This window comes from Neopsephotus bourkii, unplaced genomic scaffold (assembly GCF_033783945.1).
Source record: "Neopsephotus bourkii isolate Nb327-2 ecotype Australia unplaced genomic scaffold, CSIRO-AGI_Nbou_v1 NB_1139, whole genome shotgun sequence".
Lineage (NCBI taxonomy): Eukaryota > Metazoa > Chordata > Aves > Psittaciformes > Psittacidae > Neopsephotus > Neopsephotus bourkii.
In genome coordinates, this window is record NW_026901625.1 from 1,345,670 (window position 1) to 1,361,466 (window position 15,797).

The 15,797-nt window shown below is 49.5% G+C and overlaps 1 protein-coding gene across 1 annotated transcript in view; it reads right to left on the reverse strand.

The window, feature by feature from the left end:
• Nucleotides 1–6,228: 6,228 nt before the first annotated feature.
• The window catches only part of PLXNA2 (plexin A2), a 153,508-nt gene continuing 143,939 nt past the window's right edge, over nucleotides 6,229–15,797 (reverse strand). Inside the window, exons 27-32 of the mRNA XM_061362876.1 lie at nucleotides 13,427–13,526; nucleotides 10,644–10,834; nucleotides 10,177–10,346; nucleotides 8,322–8,534; nucleotides 7,572–7,722; nucleotides 6,229–6,706 (exon numbers count right to left, since the gene is read on the reverse strand). Of these exons, the coding sequence (XP_061218860.1) occupies nucleotides 6,611–6,706; nucleotides 7,572–7,722; nucleotides 8,322–8,534; nucleotides 10,177–10,346; nucleotides 10,644–10,834; nucleotides 13,427–13,526 (921 nt within the window). The 3' untranslated portion in view covers nucleotides 6,229–6,610. The remainder of the gene's footprint in view (nucleotides 6,707–7,571; nucleotides 7,723–8,321; nucleotides 8,535–10,176; nucleotides 10,347–10,643; nucleotides 10,835–13,426; nucleotides 13,527–15,797) is intronic.

Sequence of the window (15,797 nt, forward strand, 5' to 3'; positions counted from 1 at the left end):
TGCAAAGGCAGAAGCTGCTCCTCAAAGGCTGGAGGCCAGGGGTGATCCCAGCCTCCATCTGCCCCCCTGGCTTTGCTAGCAGGGGCTTATTTCCAGGTTTCCACTATTGCTGGTGTGATTCAGTGAGTACATAACAGTACTCGGCTGATAGAACACATACCACACACGGCATGGCAGAGAAGAGGGAGCTCCTCAGGAGGGCTTTTTTAACCAGTAAACTTTATTTATATATAACAACAGTACAAAGTGAGTCCTTGGCTTGCAAAATAGGAGTGTTTCATATTTACAATAGGTACACAATAATATATTAGAATAATAACAAAACCCCCTTTTTCCTTGGAACATTTTTAAATACTTCAACTTTCTTACAGGTCTTTTATTTTTTTTTCTCCACAACACTTGTAAAAACAACAACAAAAAAAAGAACCAAAACAACCCCAGACAATCATCATAAAAAATAATATATAATACAGAACTCCAGTGTGTCAAGTATAACGGGGGAGGGAGGAGCCGGACGACGATACGGTGGGATGGGTACGGATACAAACCAATCCATTATTCCTGCCAATACACACATCCCCTAAGACTGGCATGTGACTATCGTAAGGAGGAGGCAGAAGAAATCAGAAGCTGTTCCAGGGCTGATATCTCTGCATTCTGTGACAGTCTGGGACAACTCCAGAAGTTTTAGTACCTGTACATTCCCTTCTTGCTGCTTCCCACTTGTAATGGCCCCCAAGGTGCCATTACTCATCAATGAGAAGGACATTTTACTTCTGAAGCTCTGAAATAACGTGGTCAAAACCACTTCATTTACTTTCCAATGGCTCCTCTTGCAGCTGCATCTCTGCTGTCCAGTCCATGAGATGGGAACATCTGATGGAGACGCTGTTGCATAAACTTCCAAGCTTATTCTAAGTAGAGGTATTAAAAATCTCAAAGGAAAGGCCATACAGGAGATCTTAGCTTTGATTTGGCAGCCTCAGGAGGCCCGGAGAGTTTGGGATATTGTCCATGCAACCGGATGGACCCTGCAGGTCTTTTGAAGATGTCCTTACACGCTGCAGGAACGTGTTTTCTCAGTGTTCTATTCCACTTGCACAAAGAAAGGGAAGGAATGGGCAACACGGGGGGCAAACAGGGATCTGAAAGAACAAGCACACAGACACCTCCGTGCTCACAGCACGGCCAAAACTCCTTCAGCTGCATTTGAGCTGCTCCGGGTGCAACCACAGCAGCAACATTGGTGCAGACAAGGAGCTGCTTTTGCAGCAAGGAAGCAGTCGGTCTCTGCTGTCCCGTGCTGCTGTCTCCTCCCCACCTCACACCCAAGGCTCAGCTCTCAGCACCCACTGAAGCTCCTTGGGGTACAGGAGACCCAGAGGGCTCCACAAGGAGGCAGAAAAGCAGCAGGTACCCCATGGAGCTGGGATGCCTCCATTGCCATGCCTTGCCCAGAACAGCACCACTGCCTGAACAGAGGCTTTGCACAAAGCCTTGCAGGAGGCAAAAGTCAGTCTGAAGATTCCCACCCTCTTCCCCTTCAAAACTGATCTGATCAACCTCAGTTTCAATGGCACATTCAGGGTTGCTCAGCTCAGCAGATCCCGAATGGCACCTACTTCAGACCCACTGGTCCAAGTGGCCTTGGGTGAAGGCTGGGGTGATGCTTTCACTGAGGACACATTCACTAACCACACAGGACTGCTCACCTGGCTCTACCTAGTACACAACTATTTACAGTGTCACAGCTCCCTGTGTTACTGGCTTGTGGTTTATGGTACAAATGCAATTCTGCAATAGGATGGCTGAAGCTGTGTGGCATTTTAATGCACCTTTAATGTCAGTTATTTATCTACCTCTGAACATTTTTTCATCTCTCCGTGGCACAGTCACACTTGAGCTTCCCCCGATATCCCGGCTCATGCAAGTCTGGTTTAGTTTCATTTAGTTTGCTGAGCTGAGTCCCAGCGCCAGGTAAGCTCCGACAGCACTGGAAATGGGATGGAGAAGAGCCAGTGACAGGCAAGAACATGGCTGGGCTGCTGCCACAGAACCAGCTCAAGGCACGGGAGCACCATAGCAACCATGTTGGGAGCTGCCCTTTGCCAACCTGCTGGGGATGGGGTGAGGGCTGTGGGCAGGTCGGTGCTCCTCATCCCCTCTGGCTGCTTGGGGCTTATGGAAACCTTCTCTGTAGGTCATACCCACCAGAGGAGGGAAGCGCTCGGACCCTTTCCATGCAGACTTGAACAACTTGCACGGGGTGCTCTGAACCAGCAGCGTGCGGGAATGTAACCCCTTTAAGAGCTTTAAGCCCTCTTGCTTTTGTCCTCCACGTGCCCACCCGAATTGCTTCCTACATCACGACATTTTTGGGTGAAGTACAGTTGAAGGAAGGAGAGCGAACTCACGTGGGGATGGGCCGCTAGGATTTTAAGACAGTGTGTTGAAGGCACTGCTGTGATGAAGGTCTCTGTTGCCACCACGTTGGGTGGCTGCACTCATCATCCCCACTGTGTTGCAACACTGAGACCCTGTGGGAAGGCATCACCATCCGGCACGACCACATCCAGCCTCTTCTGCTGCCAGGGATGCTGCCCACCATGGCAGTGCTTTGGCTTCGCAGCACTGGTTGCTGCTATGGATCTTCACGCAGCTGCAGACTGGTCCATGCTGCATCACACAGGGGCTGCAGCACTTTGGCCGTGCTGACCGATCCTGCCTCTCTTTTAAACATAAATTCATCCTTTATGGCAAGTGGACCACTTCAAGTCCACATCCTCTGCACTTTGGTGGGCTGCAGCATTGCGGTGCTCCACAGCGGGCTTCACGCAGAGACAAGCTTGCCTGTAAGTTAGACTCTTGTATATGGGTTTTTAATAAAGGCTTTCAAGGTGGAGAAGAGTCTGATTAGCACCTTGCTCCCCCTTGGAGTGGGTGCTTTGATTGCTCATGAGCAGAAGATTAAATGGAATTATTCAAGCAGTGACACCAGGCAGAGAGATTCCGGAAAATGACGTCTCCCACTTTGATGTTGGAATACCTGAACCAAAGTGAACTGGAGGATCAAAACACCAACGGGCCTTGCAGGAGGCAGGGGCAATGAGAGGGATGTGAAATGGTTTCATCTAAGGCAAAGTCACTGCCCCCTCCTGACCGAAACTCGAGTCCAGATTGCTGCAACTGCAAAGAAAATGCCATTTTGATCTGAAGCTCCCTCTTCCCAAAGGAGTAACGGAAAAGTCGGATGCAAACAGGGCAATGGATTACAAACACTTTGCCCCAAGGGGATATGTTGTTTCCTTCCATATAATTGCCTGTAAAGATCCATAATTAATGTCAACCACCACAAGTAAATACTTGGCAGGTTATTTATAGGCCACCACTTCCAGCCAGCACCGTGCCATCCCCACAGCATCCTCCTAATGCCTTTCCAGATGATGGAAGCAGAGATGTTGCTACTGCTTCCCCCCAAAGTCAGTCAGAAGTGTAATAGCTTCCTGGTTTGTAAAGTGCTTCTGCTGCATTTCGTCTCCTCCTGTGCTCAAATTCCTCCCACAGCACACAAGACAGCCTCAGTTTCCCCTCTCAGCACTCTGCTGTATTCATGGAATACAGACCCTGTGTTTGGACCCCTTAGATCCTTTGAAGCCTTGCTCACAAACCAGTCCCTCCGGGCTCTGAAATGGTTTTTCTTCCCCGTTCCTCTCCCTGACTCTCCCTATCTTTACCTTTCAGGATAGTCCCAGTTTATGGGGCCTTTTCCAGGCTCCATTCAAGGGGATGGGAGAGGCTGTTAAGGGGCAAACTGTCCAAGCAGGGTCAGCAGCCCATTACCCCACACATGAGCATCTCGAGCAGGGAGACCTCCCATGTGCCACCTCTCCTGCTGCCTGCTCATAGGGGGAGCAGGCAGCCAAAATGCATGTGGAGAACTGCAGCACACCCCCAGACTGCCCCACAAACCCCATGCCTGAGAATGCAGGGGGTGGTCAGGGACCTCACTGAGAAATCCTGGAGGAGAGGGAATGACAAAGTGGTTGCTCATGGGGTGCTCCTGGCCGGAAAGCAGAGAGGAGGAGGAGGAGGGTCAGCTTAAAAGCAGCTACTCAAAAGCCTCACAAATAGGTGTGTAGAAAAGAGGACCAAGACCTGGGCTGTTGAGCTGGTCCCTGTTCACCAGCAGCCAGGTGATGAGAAGCCAGGTCTTTGCTTCGGGCAGTACTTGTGTTTGGTGAATCCTGCAGAGGCAACTATTCACACTAGTATTTAGAAGTGTTTGGGAACTGTCTGGAAACCACTGGGAAGAGCTTTCTTTGGGTTTCAGAGTACCATAAAAATACGGTGAATGAGCTAAATACAAATACCCAAAACAATGACCACAGTGAAGAATACAGATCTGGAAATCCCTCCCAAGCTGTGTGCTGGATCCCTGCGAACAGCAGCAACAGAAACCAGTGAAAAAAGACGAAAACCTGCACATTTTGTGTCTTTGCAATCAGATTCATTGTGCAGAGAAGGATCCCTGGGAAGGGAACTCTGGTAATAGGCAGTAGGAATCCTGCTCTGCTGCTCAGTCCCTCCTGCCAACTCTCTCCATGCCTCACTTAAATCCAAGCCTTCCAGTTACAAAGCTCAGGCTGTTGTAAATGTCAAGAACTTATTGCACAAGGTTGATCATTAGCATTAGTATTCTCTTCCAGAGTATTAACAGGGCCCAGGAAAACTTACAGAAATGGATTACCCAAAGAAAGTGGACTTGGCATGGCTTTTACTGAACTGTAATTAAAGCAAGTAGCTTCCTGAGTACTTCTCTACATGCTTTTATCCTCCTTTGATGCTGGCTCCCCTTAGGACTGCATCTTGAGACCAAGAGCCTGGTGGACAGGGAGCCTGTGGTGACTCTCCTGGGCTTCTCTTGTGGAGGAGAGGGAGATAGGAGAATGGATTTTCCTTTGACACACACACTGGCTGCAAAGTAAGGACCCAGTCTGGCACAGCACTGCCCGGGCAGGACTGAGCTGTCTCGCCTGAAGCTATTTTGCTGCCCCTGCCAAGCCCATGCTGTCAATACTTGTATTTCCATGAGCCCTCATCACGCCGTCCTCCCTACTGCAGCCTGCACAAAGATCAGTATTTATTAGACAGAGAAATATTTACAGTGTTCCTTCCCCTCCTGGCACTCTACAAATGGACACACATAAGCTTTGGTGTCTTGGAAAGAAATAACACTCACAAACACTTGCCTGTCACTGGCCACAGGAACACGTGCCAGTGGGGCCAGCAAGGAACTGAACAGAATGACACACCAAGACAGAGACAACACAGCAGCGCTAGCTGGCCATGGAGTGCTGGTTAAGGTTTTCCCTTGCCTAGAGCAAAGATCTCTTTCTCAGTGGAAACACACATTCTGGGCCTGACCCCGGGCAACACTGCTAATGTTGGCTGAGAACCTCAAAGCTGTGCTCATCAATTCTGCAAGTCAAACAGAAAAGCAAGAAACATCTCATCTCACTACACCGAGTCTTTTCAAGTATCACTCACTGTAAACATGGGGGTTTGTTGGTTTTTACTGCAAGAAATCAGAGGTGCTGCCAGAAACCCCCCAAAACCCAACCCAGGAGCCCTGCCCAACAGGAAGAGGGCGGCCAGCCCCTTCTGCTCCAACTGTACCAGCAATGTGCCAACGGGGTATGGCCATGGCCATGCCATCGCTGAGGGTGCTGCTGGCTCACCATGGAGGCTGGCAGACAGCGAGGTGGGATGGGGGGAGAAGGGGAGAGCATTTAACATCAGGTCTTTCCTCATTCAACAGAAAGTGGGATTTAAAAAATATATATATATATTGACACTATATAAATACATAAAGCTGGATTTCAAGACAGATTGGATGATCTGATGGTTTCGCAATTCAGGTAAAGTTCCTTTTAGAGCCTCTAAGTTACTCAGCCACTGAACTGTTTTCTTGCTCAGCTGCTGTTTTACTCGTGTAAAAAGGTGTGGTGCAAACTTGTGCTCATATTTCTTGATAAGATCCCAAAAAAGAAGAACATTTTGGTTCTCCAGACTTCCCAATTGGTGTAAGAGTCCATTCGCAGGATGCCTGAGCCACGGCCTCGGGAGTCTCTCAAGGACAGGAGTCAGAGCTGAACCTTGTTCCTTCTTGACAGGATTTTCTCTGTGGCCTCTGTGATTTTGCTCTATTTCTCTTTTTTTTTTTTTTCCTTTCCTTTTTTTTTTTTTTTTAAAAAAACCCTTTAAATAAAGTTTTATTTTCTAATATACATCAAACAATTTTCATGCAAAGCAGCAGTCATGGAGACATCCAGACTTTCCAGGTTCCTTCTTCCCATGTATGCTGGAAAAAACGGATCCATCTTGATTTGACTTGGATTGAGATGCTTTGTCTTTTTTCTCTTCCTGCCTTTTCAAACCGGATCCTGTATGATTTGGAACACAGTCAGTCCTTGGGCCTGTCTCTGCTCCCTCCAGAAGAGCCCTCATATTTATATGTGTCCAGTGCCTTCCTTGCTTGTTCTCCCTCTGGATTCCCGAGAGTCTGTGCAATCCTCTGCCCTTTGCTGCCAGTGAGCACTGCAACCCTTCTTCAGCTCTCAATAGACATGGCACCTATGAGTTGCTCTACTTTGTATGCCAGACGCTGCCTACGTGCCTGTTCATCCTGCTCCAGAGCCCCAATGAGCTGGTACAGAAAAAGGAAGAGGAAAAAACACAAGAATCAGAGTGTGAGAGGGGGAGGTGGAGGTGGGTGGGCAGCAAGATGTGAGCAACTTGAAATGGGGACGTGTGAAACTTAAATAACAAGCGGCAAAGCAATGCGCTGAGCGCTTCGCAGCTGTGCCACCCATTTGTTGGACTTCTCGGTGCAAGAAAAGCATGTTAACATGCACCACCATCATTCCCACTCTTGTACCTTGGACTCTACATTTCTTGTCTCATTTAGCAGGAAAGTAATGAGATTTTTAAATCCTCATCGAGTGGCGTTGTATTACAAATGCATCCATGCAATTAAATGACAAACCCCTTCCTTTTAATGGGCATAATGGCAAAATCGGTTCGTCTTATGCTGAAATGAAGGGGTGGAACAGATGGTGAGAACTTGGTTTCAAGTGATGCATTCATTAAAGGAGCTCACACTGCCAGCAATTCTTTGCAAACAGGAGTCTGCGTCACTACAACATGGGATTTGTATCATGCTGTTCCCAAAAGATGGGGATGTTTCAGAGGAGCTTCACTGGGTCATGACGATTTTCCACTGCATTTAAGAGTGGGCTGCACTGGGTGTATGCCAAGGCTGAGGAATCCAGTTGCTCCCACAATATTTTAGGTATCAAACCTTATGGAAAGCATGCTACAGGCACGGCCAGGACCAGAATCTCTATGTGCATGAACACGGCAGCAGTGGTGCAAGCTACAGCTGTGCTGCATCAAAGAGAAAGGCGCAAGGGGGATTGTTTCACATCCCAGTACTGCACAGAAACACGGCTCCTCTCCTAGGAGCACCACAGGGCAGCATCACTTCTGTGCCTACCCCAGGGGACACCCACCTCCTCACTGTACTTGCTGACGTAGGAGTAGATCTCGTTGAGCGCACTCAGCATGTTGAACTCGACGGAGTGCAGGCGTGACTGCTCGGCGAGGTAGGCGTTCATGTCCTGGTCACTGATGGCAGGGAGCTTGGCAATGTCTGCGTAATACCTGTGGGGAGGAAAGGCTGTGGGAGGCCATGGGAAACACAAACTGTCCCCCTTCTCCTTGGGATTGAAACTAAGCCTGCAGGGAGGACACTGTTTTGCTTTATGCTTACATCTAGCAAAACATGATCCTGTTCTGTAAGAGGTTCCAGTGCCTGAAGAGGCTGACAAGAAAGCTGGAGAGGGGCTTTTAACAAGGGCAGGTAAGGACAGGCCAAGGGGAATGGCTTTAACCTGACAGAAGGAAGATGGAGCTGAGCTCTTAGGCAGAAGCTCTTCCCTGTGAGGGTGCTGAGGCGCTGGCACAGGGTGCCCAGAGAAGCTGTGGCTGCCCCATCCCTGGCAGTGCTCAAGGCCAGGTTGGACACAGGGGCTTGGAGCAAGCTGCTCCAGTGGAAAGTGTCCCTGCCCGTGGCAGGGGTTGGAGCTGGAGGAGCTCTAAGGTCCCTTCCAACCCAAACCTTTCAATGATTCTGTTCTATGAAGTTGAAACAAGAGCAGTGATGCTCAGCAGGGCTGTGCCTCCAGCTCACTGCAAGAGCCACCCTGTGCATCATCACCCACCAAGGGCAAAGCTGCTTCTCCCCACGTTCTGCTGCTCACCTCTCCACCCAGCTCTTGTAGCTGGGGATGTCCTTGGCGTACAGCAGCTTGTTGGAAGGGGAATCTTTGCCCAGGCGGTGCTCTGAGGTGGAGCAGGAATCCATGAAGGTCTGAGCCACAACAGAGAGGCAGGCATCTGTGATGCTGCCTTTGTGGATATCAAACACAAACTGCGGGTTTTTGATGACGTTCACCCAGAATCGCAGAGGCAGGCTGTCAAGAAACCAAATTAGATGTTAAAACAAAGACTAGGAAAGGACATGTGCTGCAGTTTGTGTTCCCAAGCAGAATATGAATGGTGGGAAGCAACAGTAATCTGGACAGGAGCTGGGCCAGGCCCATCCAACACCAGTTAGCCCACTGCTGCCCAGAGTGCTTGTGATGGGTCATGCTATGCCTGAGCAGGTCCACCAGGAGCCCATTAAACTGAGTTCATTAGAGCAGGAGCCTATGGCAGGGCTGAGCTGCTGCCCAGCTACTCCACAGTCCATCATCTGCAAGCGGTGCAGCAGGCATCAGAGGCTTTGTCCCCAAATCCCGAGGCCTTTGTAATCAAAGGGGAATTATTATTCCTTTTTTCTTTGCCTGTACAGCAGGATCAAAAAAACAGCTGCTGCTTTCTATTACCTTTCAAGTCTCAGCTCTCTCCATCTATCCAGCTAGCTGCACAGAAGGCTTAACCCTTGCTGCACTTCAGGCAAGCAGCTCAACCACATCCCCAGTAGCACAGCTCTACTGACCCCCAGCTTACTTTTCCAAGCCATTTGCTTTGACCTGCTCCAGTGGCACAACGCCCCCCCATCTCCCCACTAAAATTCCCATTTGGGAATGCTGCAGCCAAGCAAAGTGCTCAGCAGAGCTGTTAGTTCAGAGGCCAAATTCCTGCTCTTCTCCTGAGCCTCCCATGCCCTGGCTGCAGAGGGAAGGAGCAGGGCTCTGCGGTCTGATGGCTCTGGCAGAGCAAACTCTGCTGGTTGACACTTGGTTTTTTATTGCTTTAAGAAGTCTCATCTTTTCTTGGTGATTCAAGAGTTTTTATCCAAATAACTCCTTCTTTGAGACTATCAATAAATAGTTTTTAGTCTCCTGCAGCCTTAGCAGGGAACCCAGCTCTTGCAGCCGCAATGATTACAGGCCTTTTAAACCACAAGGGACTTGGGTTTGAAAATACAAAGTCTTCAGGGAGCAACCATTTGTGGTGCCTTTTTTTTTCCTAACCCATGTTAAATTTCTAACCCACAGAGCTTTTAATCCTAAAATAACAGCAGCGGTGGAGATGTGAGAGCTCTTATTGTTTGGAGGAGGCTGAACCTGGCTGCAGTCTATGCTGGCTCCTTCCCCCTTTGCCACCTCCTTCTGCTGCCCAAGTCCTCCAGCTGCTGCCCAAAGTGATGGGGAAGATGCAGCAGGCCCTGAGCAGCCTGTGTTGGTATTCATGGTGGTGCAGGCAGGGTGGCGTAGGCAGGATGGTGCAGGCATGGAGCAGACTTTGCAAACCCAGTGATATCCAAAGTCCATGTGTGTGGATCTACAACCTGAGGACAGTGCTCAGGACCAAACTGGGTAGAGGACCCAGAGACACCCGAGCTTGTGGTTCAACACTGCACCAGGATTTCAGCTCAAGTGTGCACATGGGGCAGCATGATCCAGGAGCAAAACCCACCGCCATATCCCCATGGGGCACTGGGGCAGCAGTGGTGCTTCTTGACAAGCATCAGCATGACCTCATGGTACGTTCCATGCTTTGGAGATACGGGACTTGGTTGTTCCCAGCCTTTGTGAAGCTCTTCCCTAGCTGTTTTTCTCCAGCACACAAATAACCGTGCCTCCCTCCACCCTCTTCCTCCATCCTTACCAATTGCTCTTCCACGTGTGCCTCACGTCTGTGTCATGGATACCATGCTTATCTGCCTGCTCATCCAGGAAATCGAACATGTACTTGATGGCGAGCGGGAGCGCGCTGCCGCGGTGCACGGTGCTGAACAGCGTCTCGAACAAGTCATCCACAAACTTCTGCAACGTACCCTAAGGGGAGCAGCAAGGGAAGAGGTGACAGGAGGGATGGGAAGCTGTGGTAGCAAGGGGGATGCCAGATGGTGTTACTAGCTCTGCGCAGCCCCACAAAGTGCCACCATGGACCTAAAGGTATAAGTAAGGTCAGAGTCTTTACCAACGCTGGGGGAATGCTTCAACCTATAGCAAACCAACCCCAGGAGGCCCGACACGAACAGCCACCCCCAAGCATCATTAGGGGCCACACAGGCGAGTGTGTATAGATGCATCGCCCTATATATTCCCAAGGGATCTGGTGCATGAAGTTACCTTTGTAGCTAAGAGCCTGGTCAGGTAGATCTCAGAGACCATCTTACTGCCCCGGTCCCCTTCCTTCTGGTCTCCGTGGTCGTGGTTTTTGACCAAGTGCCAGACCTTGACCCCGCTCTCCAGGTCGGGGGTGATCATGGGGGCCCGGGAGCGCAGGCTGTCGGGGCTGCCGGTGTAGCGGAAGGTGGAGTCTGAACAATGGGAGGAGAAGTCAGTCACGCTCAAAGCAAACCCCTTGTTCGTTTCCCTGTCTCTTCTCAGTGATGCCACTATGCTCACTAATGCCAGAATTACCTGCACTGGCTTTTGTATGGGGTAATGAAGTGTAATTCCACTCAGGCACCAAGAAAATATGGTGTCTGCCAAAGATACATGTTGGTCCTATCGAAGAATGGTTTGGGTTGGAAAAGACCTTGAAGCTCATGCAGCTCCAATCCCCTGCCACAGGCAGGGACCCCTTCCACTGAAGCAGCTTGCTCCAAGCCCCTGTGTCCAACCTGGCCTTGAGCACTGCCAGGGATGGGGCAGCCACAGCTTCTCTGGGCACCCTGTGCCAGCGCCTCAGCACCCTCACAGGAAAGAGCTTCTGCCTAAGAGCTCAGCTCAGTCTCCCCCCTGGCAGGTTCAAGCCATTCCCCTTGGCCTGTCCCTACAGGCCCTTGTCCCAAGCCCCTCTCCCGGTTTCCTGTAGCTCCTTTAGGCACTGGAGCTGCTCTAAGGACTCCCCAGAGCCTTCTCCAGGGTGAGCAAGCCCAGCTCTCTCAGCCTGGCTCCACAGCAGAGCTCCTCCAGATCTCAGAACATGAATCACTGAATGCAGCCCCTCAGATTCCTGCCTTTCTGTTTTCATACTCAGACATGGGACTTTCCTGCTTAATTCACATCCTTTACTTATGTAAACTCAGTAATCCAGATCCATACATGTTGTAACTTGGCTCTCACACATCAGTCCTGGGCACCAGCTCCTGCAGCACCGGAGTCCTGACATCTATAATAACAAGCTGCCCAGCACAACGAGCAGAGGAAACTCTGTTCCTGGTGTTGAGGCTTTCATTAGAGCAACAAGGGCTCCAGCTGAGCACCAGTGGCAGAGCCTGAGGCCAGTCCTACATCCCAGCCGGGCATCCCGCCTCCCCGTGGTCCCTGCCTCTGCCCTCCTCCTGTAGAGAAAGGGAGCTCAAAGGGGAGCAAAGGATTTTTCCCTTAATTGCTCAGAAACCATGGAGGGATGTGAGATCTATTTAACTTCCCAAAGCATGTGCCTCCCTGGATCCCATCCACGGTGTCTTCAAGGCAAGACCCAGGGCTGAGTGGCACAAAGGTATGCTGCTGGGATTTTTTCTCTCCCTACATTTCTTTGTTCCCTGGGAAGCTTGTGCATTTGCTCAAGTTTAGCCTCCAATTCCTTGCTCACCTTCCTCATCAAGAGTAAGGGGATCAATCATCAATCAGCCGAGGGAAATACAGAAGTCATTATGAAAGTAGCTAGATTTTCATCCCTGATTAAGGCTTAGATAAATGAGTACTCCAACTGATATAATTAAGGAGACAGACACGGGGACAGCTAAGGAAGCATCTAGGAATTCTATTTTTAAACATAGCTCTGTGCTGATATATAATGGAGGAAGTAAATAAGTATCTCATTGAAATTCTGTCGGCACAATTAGAAGTATTAATCTTACACATGAGCAATGACAGTTCATACTGGTAGCTTGCAAAAGCTTTTCCATTTGACATAGACCACTGAGCACTGAGGACTCGGGCTGTGTGACCCAGCCTTGACTTTTCCATCACCTGAAGCATGGGGAGTGCTGGGCACATGGGTGGACAATACCTCTCAGGGAGAAATGCCTTTTCTCCTGGCTTTTCCCTAAGATTCTCCTGTGAATGGCTCCTCAGAACCCTTCAATAACATTAGTTTGGGAGCTCTAAACAAGAAGAGGAGATGGGGTTTGTCAGGGGACCTCTTATTTGTGAAACACTCTGTTAAATGAGAGATAATGAAAGATCAGCACACTGGAGATTTTGCCACTGTTGCCTTTTATGGAAGTCTATGATTACTATTATTGTGGGTTTAGTGCTATAAATGCACACCTGGCCCCTCACAGGCTCATTTACAAAGGCTGCAGTGTCTTCAGGGACCCTCTGTGAAGAGCTGAGCCTTGCTATTATGCAAATAATGAATTCCCAGGTGTGCACATCCCTGAACATTGCCATTTCCCATCTTTGACCCATTAGTTAAGAATTCAGGATCCTCCACTTAGAGAGCAATAGATGAAGGCATCAGGCTTTTCTCTCATGTAGCCCTGCTTGCACACAAGGGACACAAAGCTGCTTTCCTGCAGCATCCAGCCCGTCTGAGCCAAAAGCCTTTCCCAGGGCTTTTCCAAGCCCCACATTTCCAACAGCTGCTTACATGCTTGCCATTTCTTTTTCCCTCCTCTCAGTTCTCTGGTCTTTTTTTGCTGTTCTGCTCAGAGATTGAAAAGCCTTTGCAAAAACACAGCAGCCAACGACACTTTGCTGCTTGGCACCAGAATGTACATTCATCCTGGCTGACGTGGTGCGGTTCTTTGAGGGAAGCTGCTGCTCTTTCTCAATCAAATTCCCTCAAAGTGTTGCCCCCCTGCATTAAAGGCAGCTTCATTACCGGCACCATCAAGATACATTTTCAAGTTAAGCTGCAAGCTCCAGTCTGGCTCAAAAACGTGCAGTGCAGCTGGAGCAATGCTCAGTCGCTACACATGACCCATTGTTTCCCAGCCCTGAACTCTGCTTCTTACCATATCTACTAATAGATGTCCGGGATATACTGGCAGAGGCAGGGATATTGTAGGAGGAAGTCTGCTTGGGAACGAGAGCCACAACTGAGCGGTCAGATACCTGGAGAGAAAGAAAGATCAGTGAGATCCACCATCCACACTGCGAACACCAGCTGCTCATGCTGCAAACACAGGCAGGAAAGTCTTAGCATCATGGAGCCATCTGATGGCTTGTGTTGGATGGAACCTTAAAGCTCATCCAGCTCCAACCTCTGCCACAGACAGGGACCCCTTCCACTGGAGCAGCTTGCTCCAAGCCCCTGTGTCCAACCTGGCCTTGAGCACTGCCAGGGATGGGGCAGCCACAGCTTCTCTGGGCACCCTGTGCCAGCGCCTCAGCACCCTCACAGGGAAGAGCTTCTGCCTAAGAGCTCAGCTCAGTCTCCCCTCGGGCAGGTTCAAGCCATTCCCCTTGGCCTGTCCCTACAGGCCCTTGTCCCAAGCCCCTCTCCAGGTTTCTTGTAGCCCCTTTAGGCACTGGAGCTGCTCTAACGTCTCCCCTTCAGGAGCCTTCTCCAGGCCAAACCTGCTGCTCACGCTGCTGGGGATGCAGCTCAGGACATAGGAGGTTTCTGGGCTGTCAGTGCACATGGCCAGGTCATGGTGAGGCTCCAAGACCCAGCCTGGGCTCTGTGCTGGGTCAGCAGCAGCTCTGCAGGAAGGGACTGAAAGAAAGGAGTGATGAATCAAAAGATGTACTGAAGATGTTTTTCGTCATTCTGATTTATGTTTTATCCAATAAAAATGAGCATCTCAAGAACTGTTGTGATCCAATTAAAGTAACAATGCAGAGGGAATAAAAGGGCTGTAATAACGTTATGGCCCATAAAACATTCCTATTAAAACATTTTTTATTTTAGCAATTTTTACAAACTTTAAAAGTTTGATTTACAGCTGAGCAAATCATAAAGCCATCTTTCAGGGCATTAAATTCAGTCCCTCTACTGCACCAGAGAAGGAATTAAATGCTGGGAAGTCAAACTATAAATGAACATTAGTGCTAACAAGATTTTGTTATAGCAGATTTTAGTAGCCATGTTTAATTTTATCCTCCCTATAAATCTAGTAGTCACTGGAAGTTTTTTAACTCATTTCCCTTAATTAAGGATCTGCAGGTTTCAAGGGAATGGGCCTAAGTGTCTTTTAATATTGAACTCATGGCTCGTGGTGCAGCACAAGGAAGCAGAGAGCAGAGGCACCACAAGTCACGAGGGGGAATGGCTTTAACTTGACAGAGGGGAGACTGAGCTGAGCTCTTAGGCAGAAGCTCTTCCCTGTGAGGGTGCTGAGGCGCTGGCACAGGGTGCCCAGAGAAGCTGTGGCTGCCCCATCCCTGGCAGTGCTCAAGGCCAGGTTGGACACAGGGGCTTGGAGCAAGCTGCTCCAGTGGAAGGGGTCCCTGCCCGTGGCAGGTTTTGGAGCTGGATGAGCTTTAAGGTCCCTTCCAACACAAACCATTCTGTGATTCTATGATCTTACAGGTGATGGACCCACTGGGGCCTAGCCAACACACCATTTAGAGAAGCTGCACAAAAGAAATGCCTCTTTATGCTGGAGAAATGCTTCTGGAGCTAAATCCTCCACTGTTTGCCAGGAGCCCTGTCCCTACACATGGGGAAGCTCCATGGCAGCCTCTGGATTTTGCTGGCCCAGCATCATCCTGCCCTCTCAGCACAAGGATGTTTGTACATCTGCTGCAGCAAGGTGACCTGCACACAACAGTTTTCACTACCTTCAATGCTCCGGATTCCATTCAGATGAAAGGTTCCATGTAAATGTGAGTTATTATTATTGCTAGTGATAGTGGAAATAAGTCCCTTGTGTTTCCCAATACAAAAGTCAGATATTTTTAAGCAAAGCACTTCAAACACCTCTGTTATCTCCCCTTCTGCTCCTGCCTCACTTCATCCCACTGATTAAGTCAACGGTAGAAACAACCAGGGGTGATACTGTTTTCTTAGGCTATTACTAGCTGCCACTTCAGTTCCATTTCACTACGGAGAAACCCAAGCGTGCCGGCAGCCCAGCACATTCCCACAGAGCCAATAGCTCCCTGGTCACTGTGTTGGGATCTGTTTCCACCAGAGCTGTGGTTAACTGGGAGAGAAGCAGCATTACAAATTACATACACACACACACACAGAGCACTCTCACTCTCTAAATTTTGGGTTGAATGGCTCTTGTCAGCTAAAACCCACCAGCGTGCAAATCAGCATCAGATGTTACACACATTCGCTTCCCATCTTGCTCTGCTGTTGCCACATTCCCGTAAAACCCCAGGGACGCCTGGGCTTAAAAAGAGCTGCCTGGCTCTTTTACAACTTTATAAATA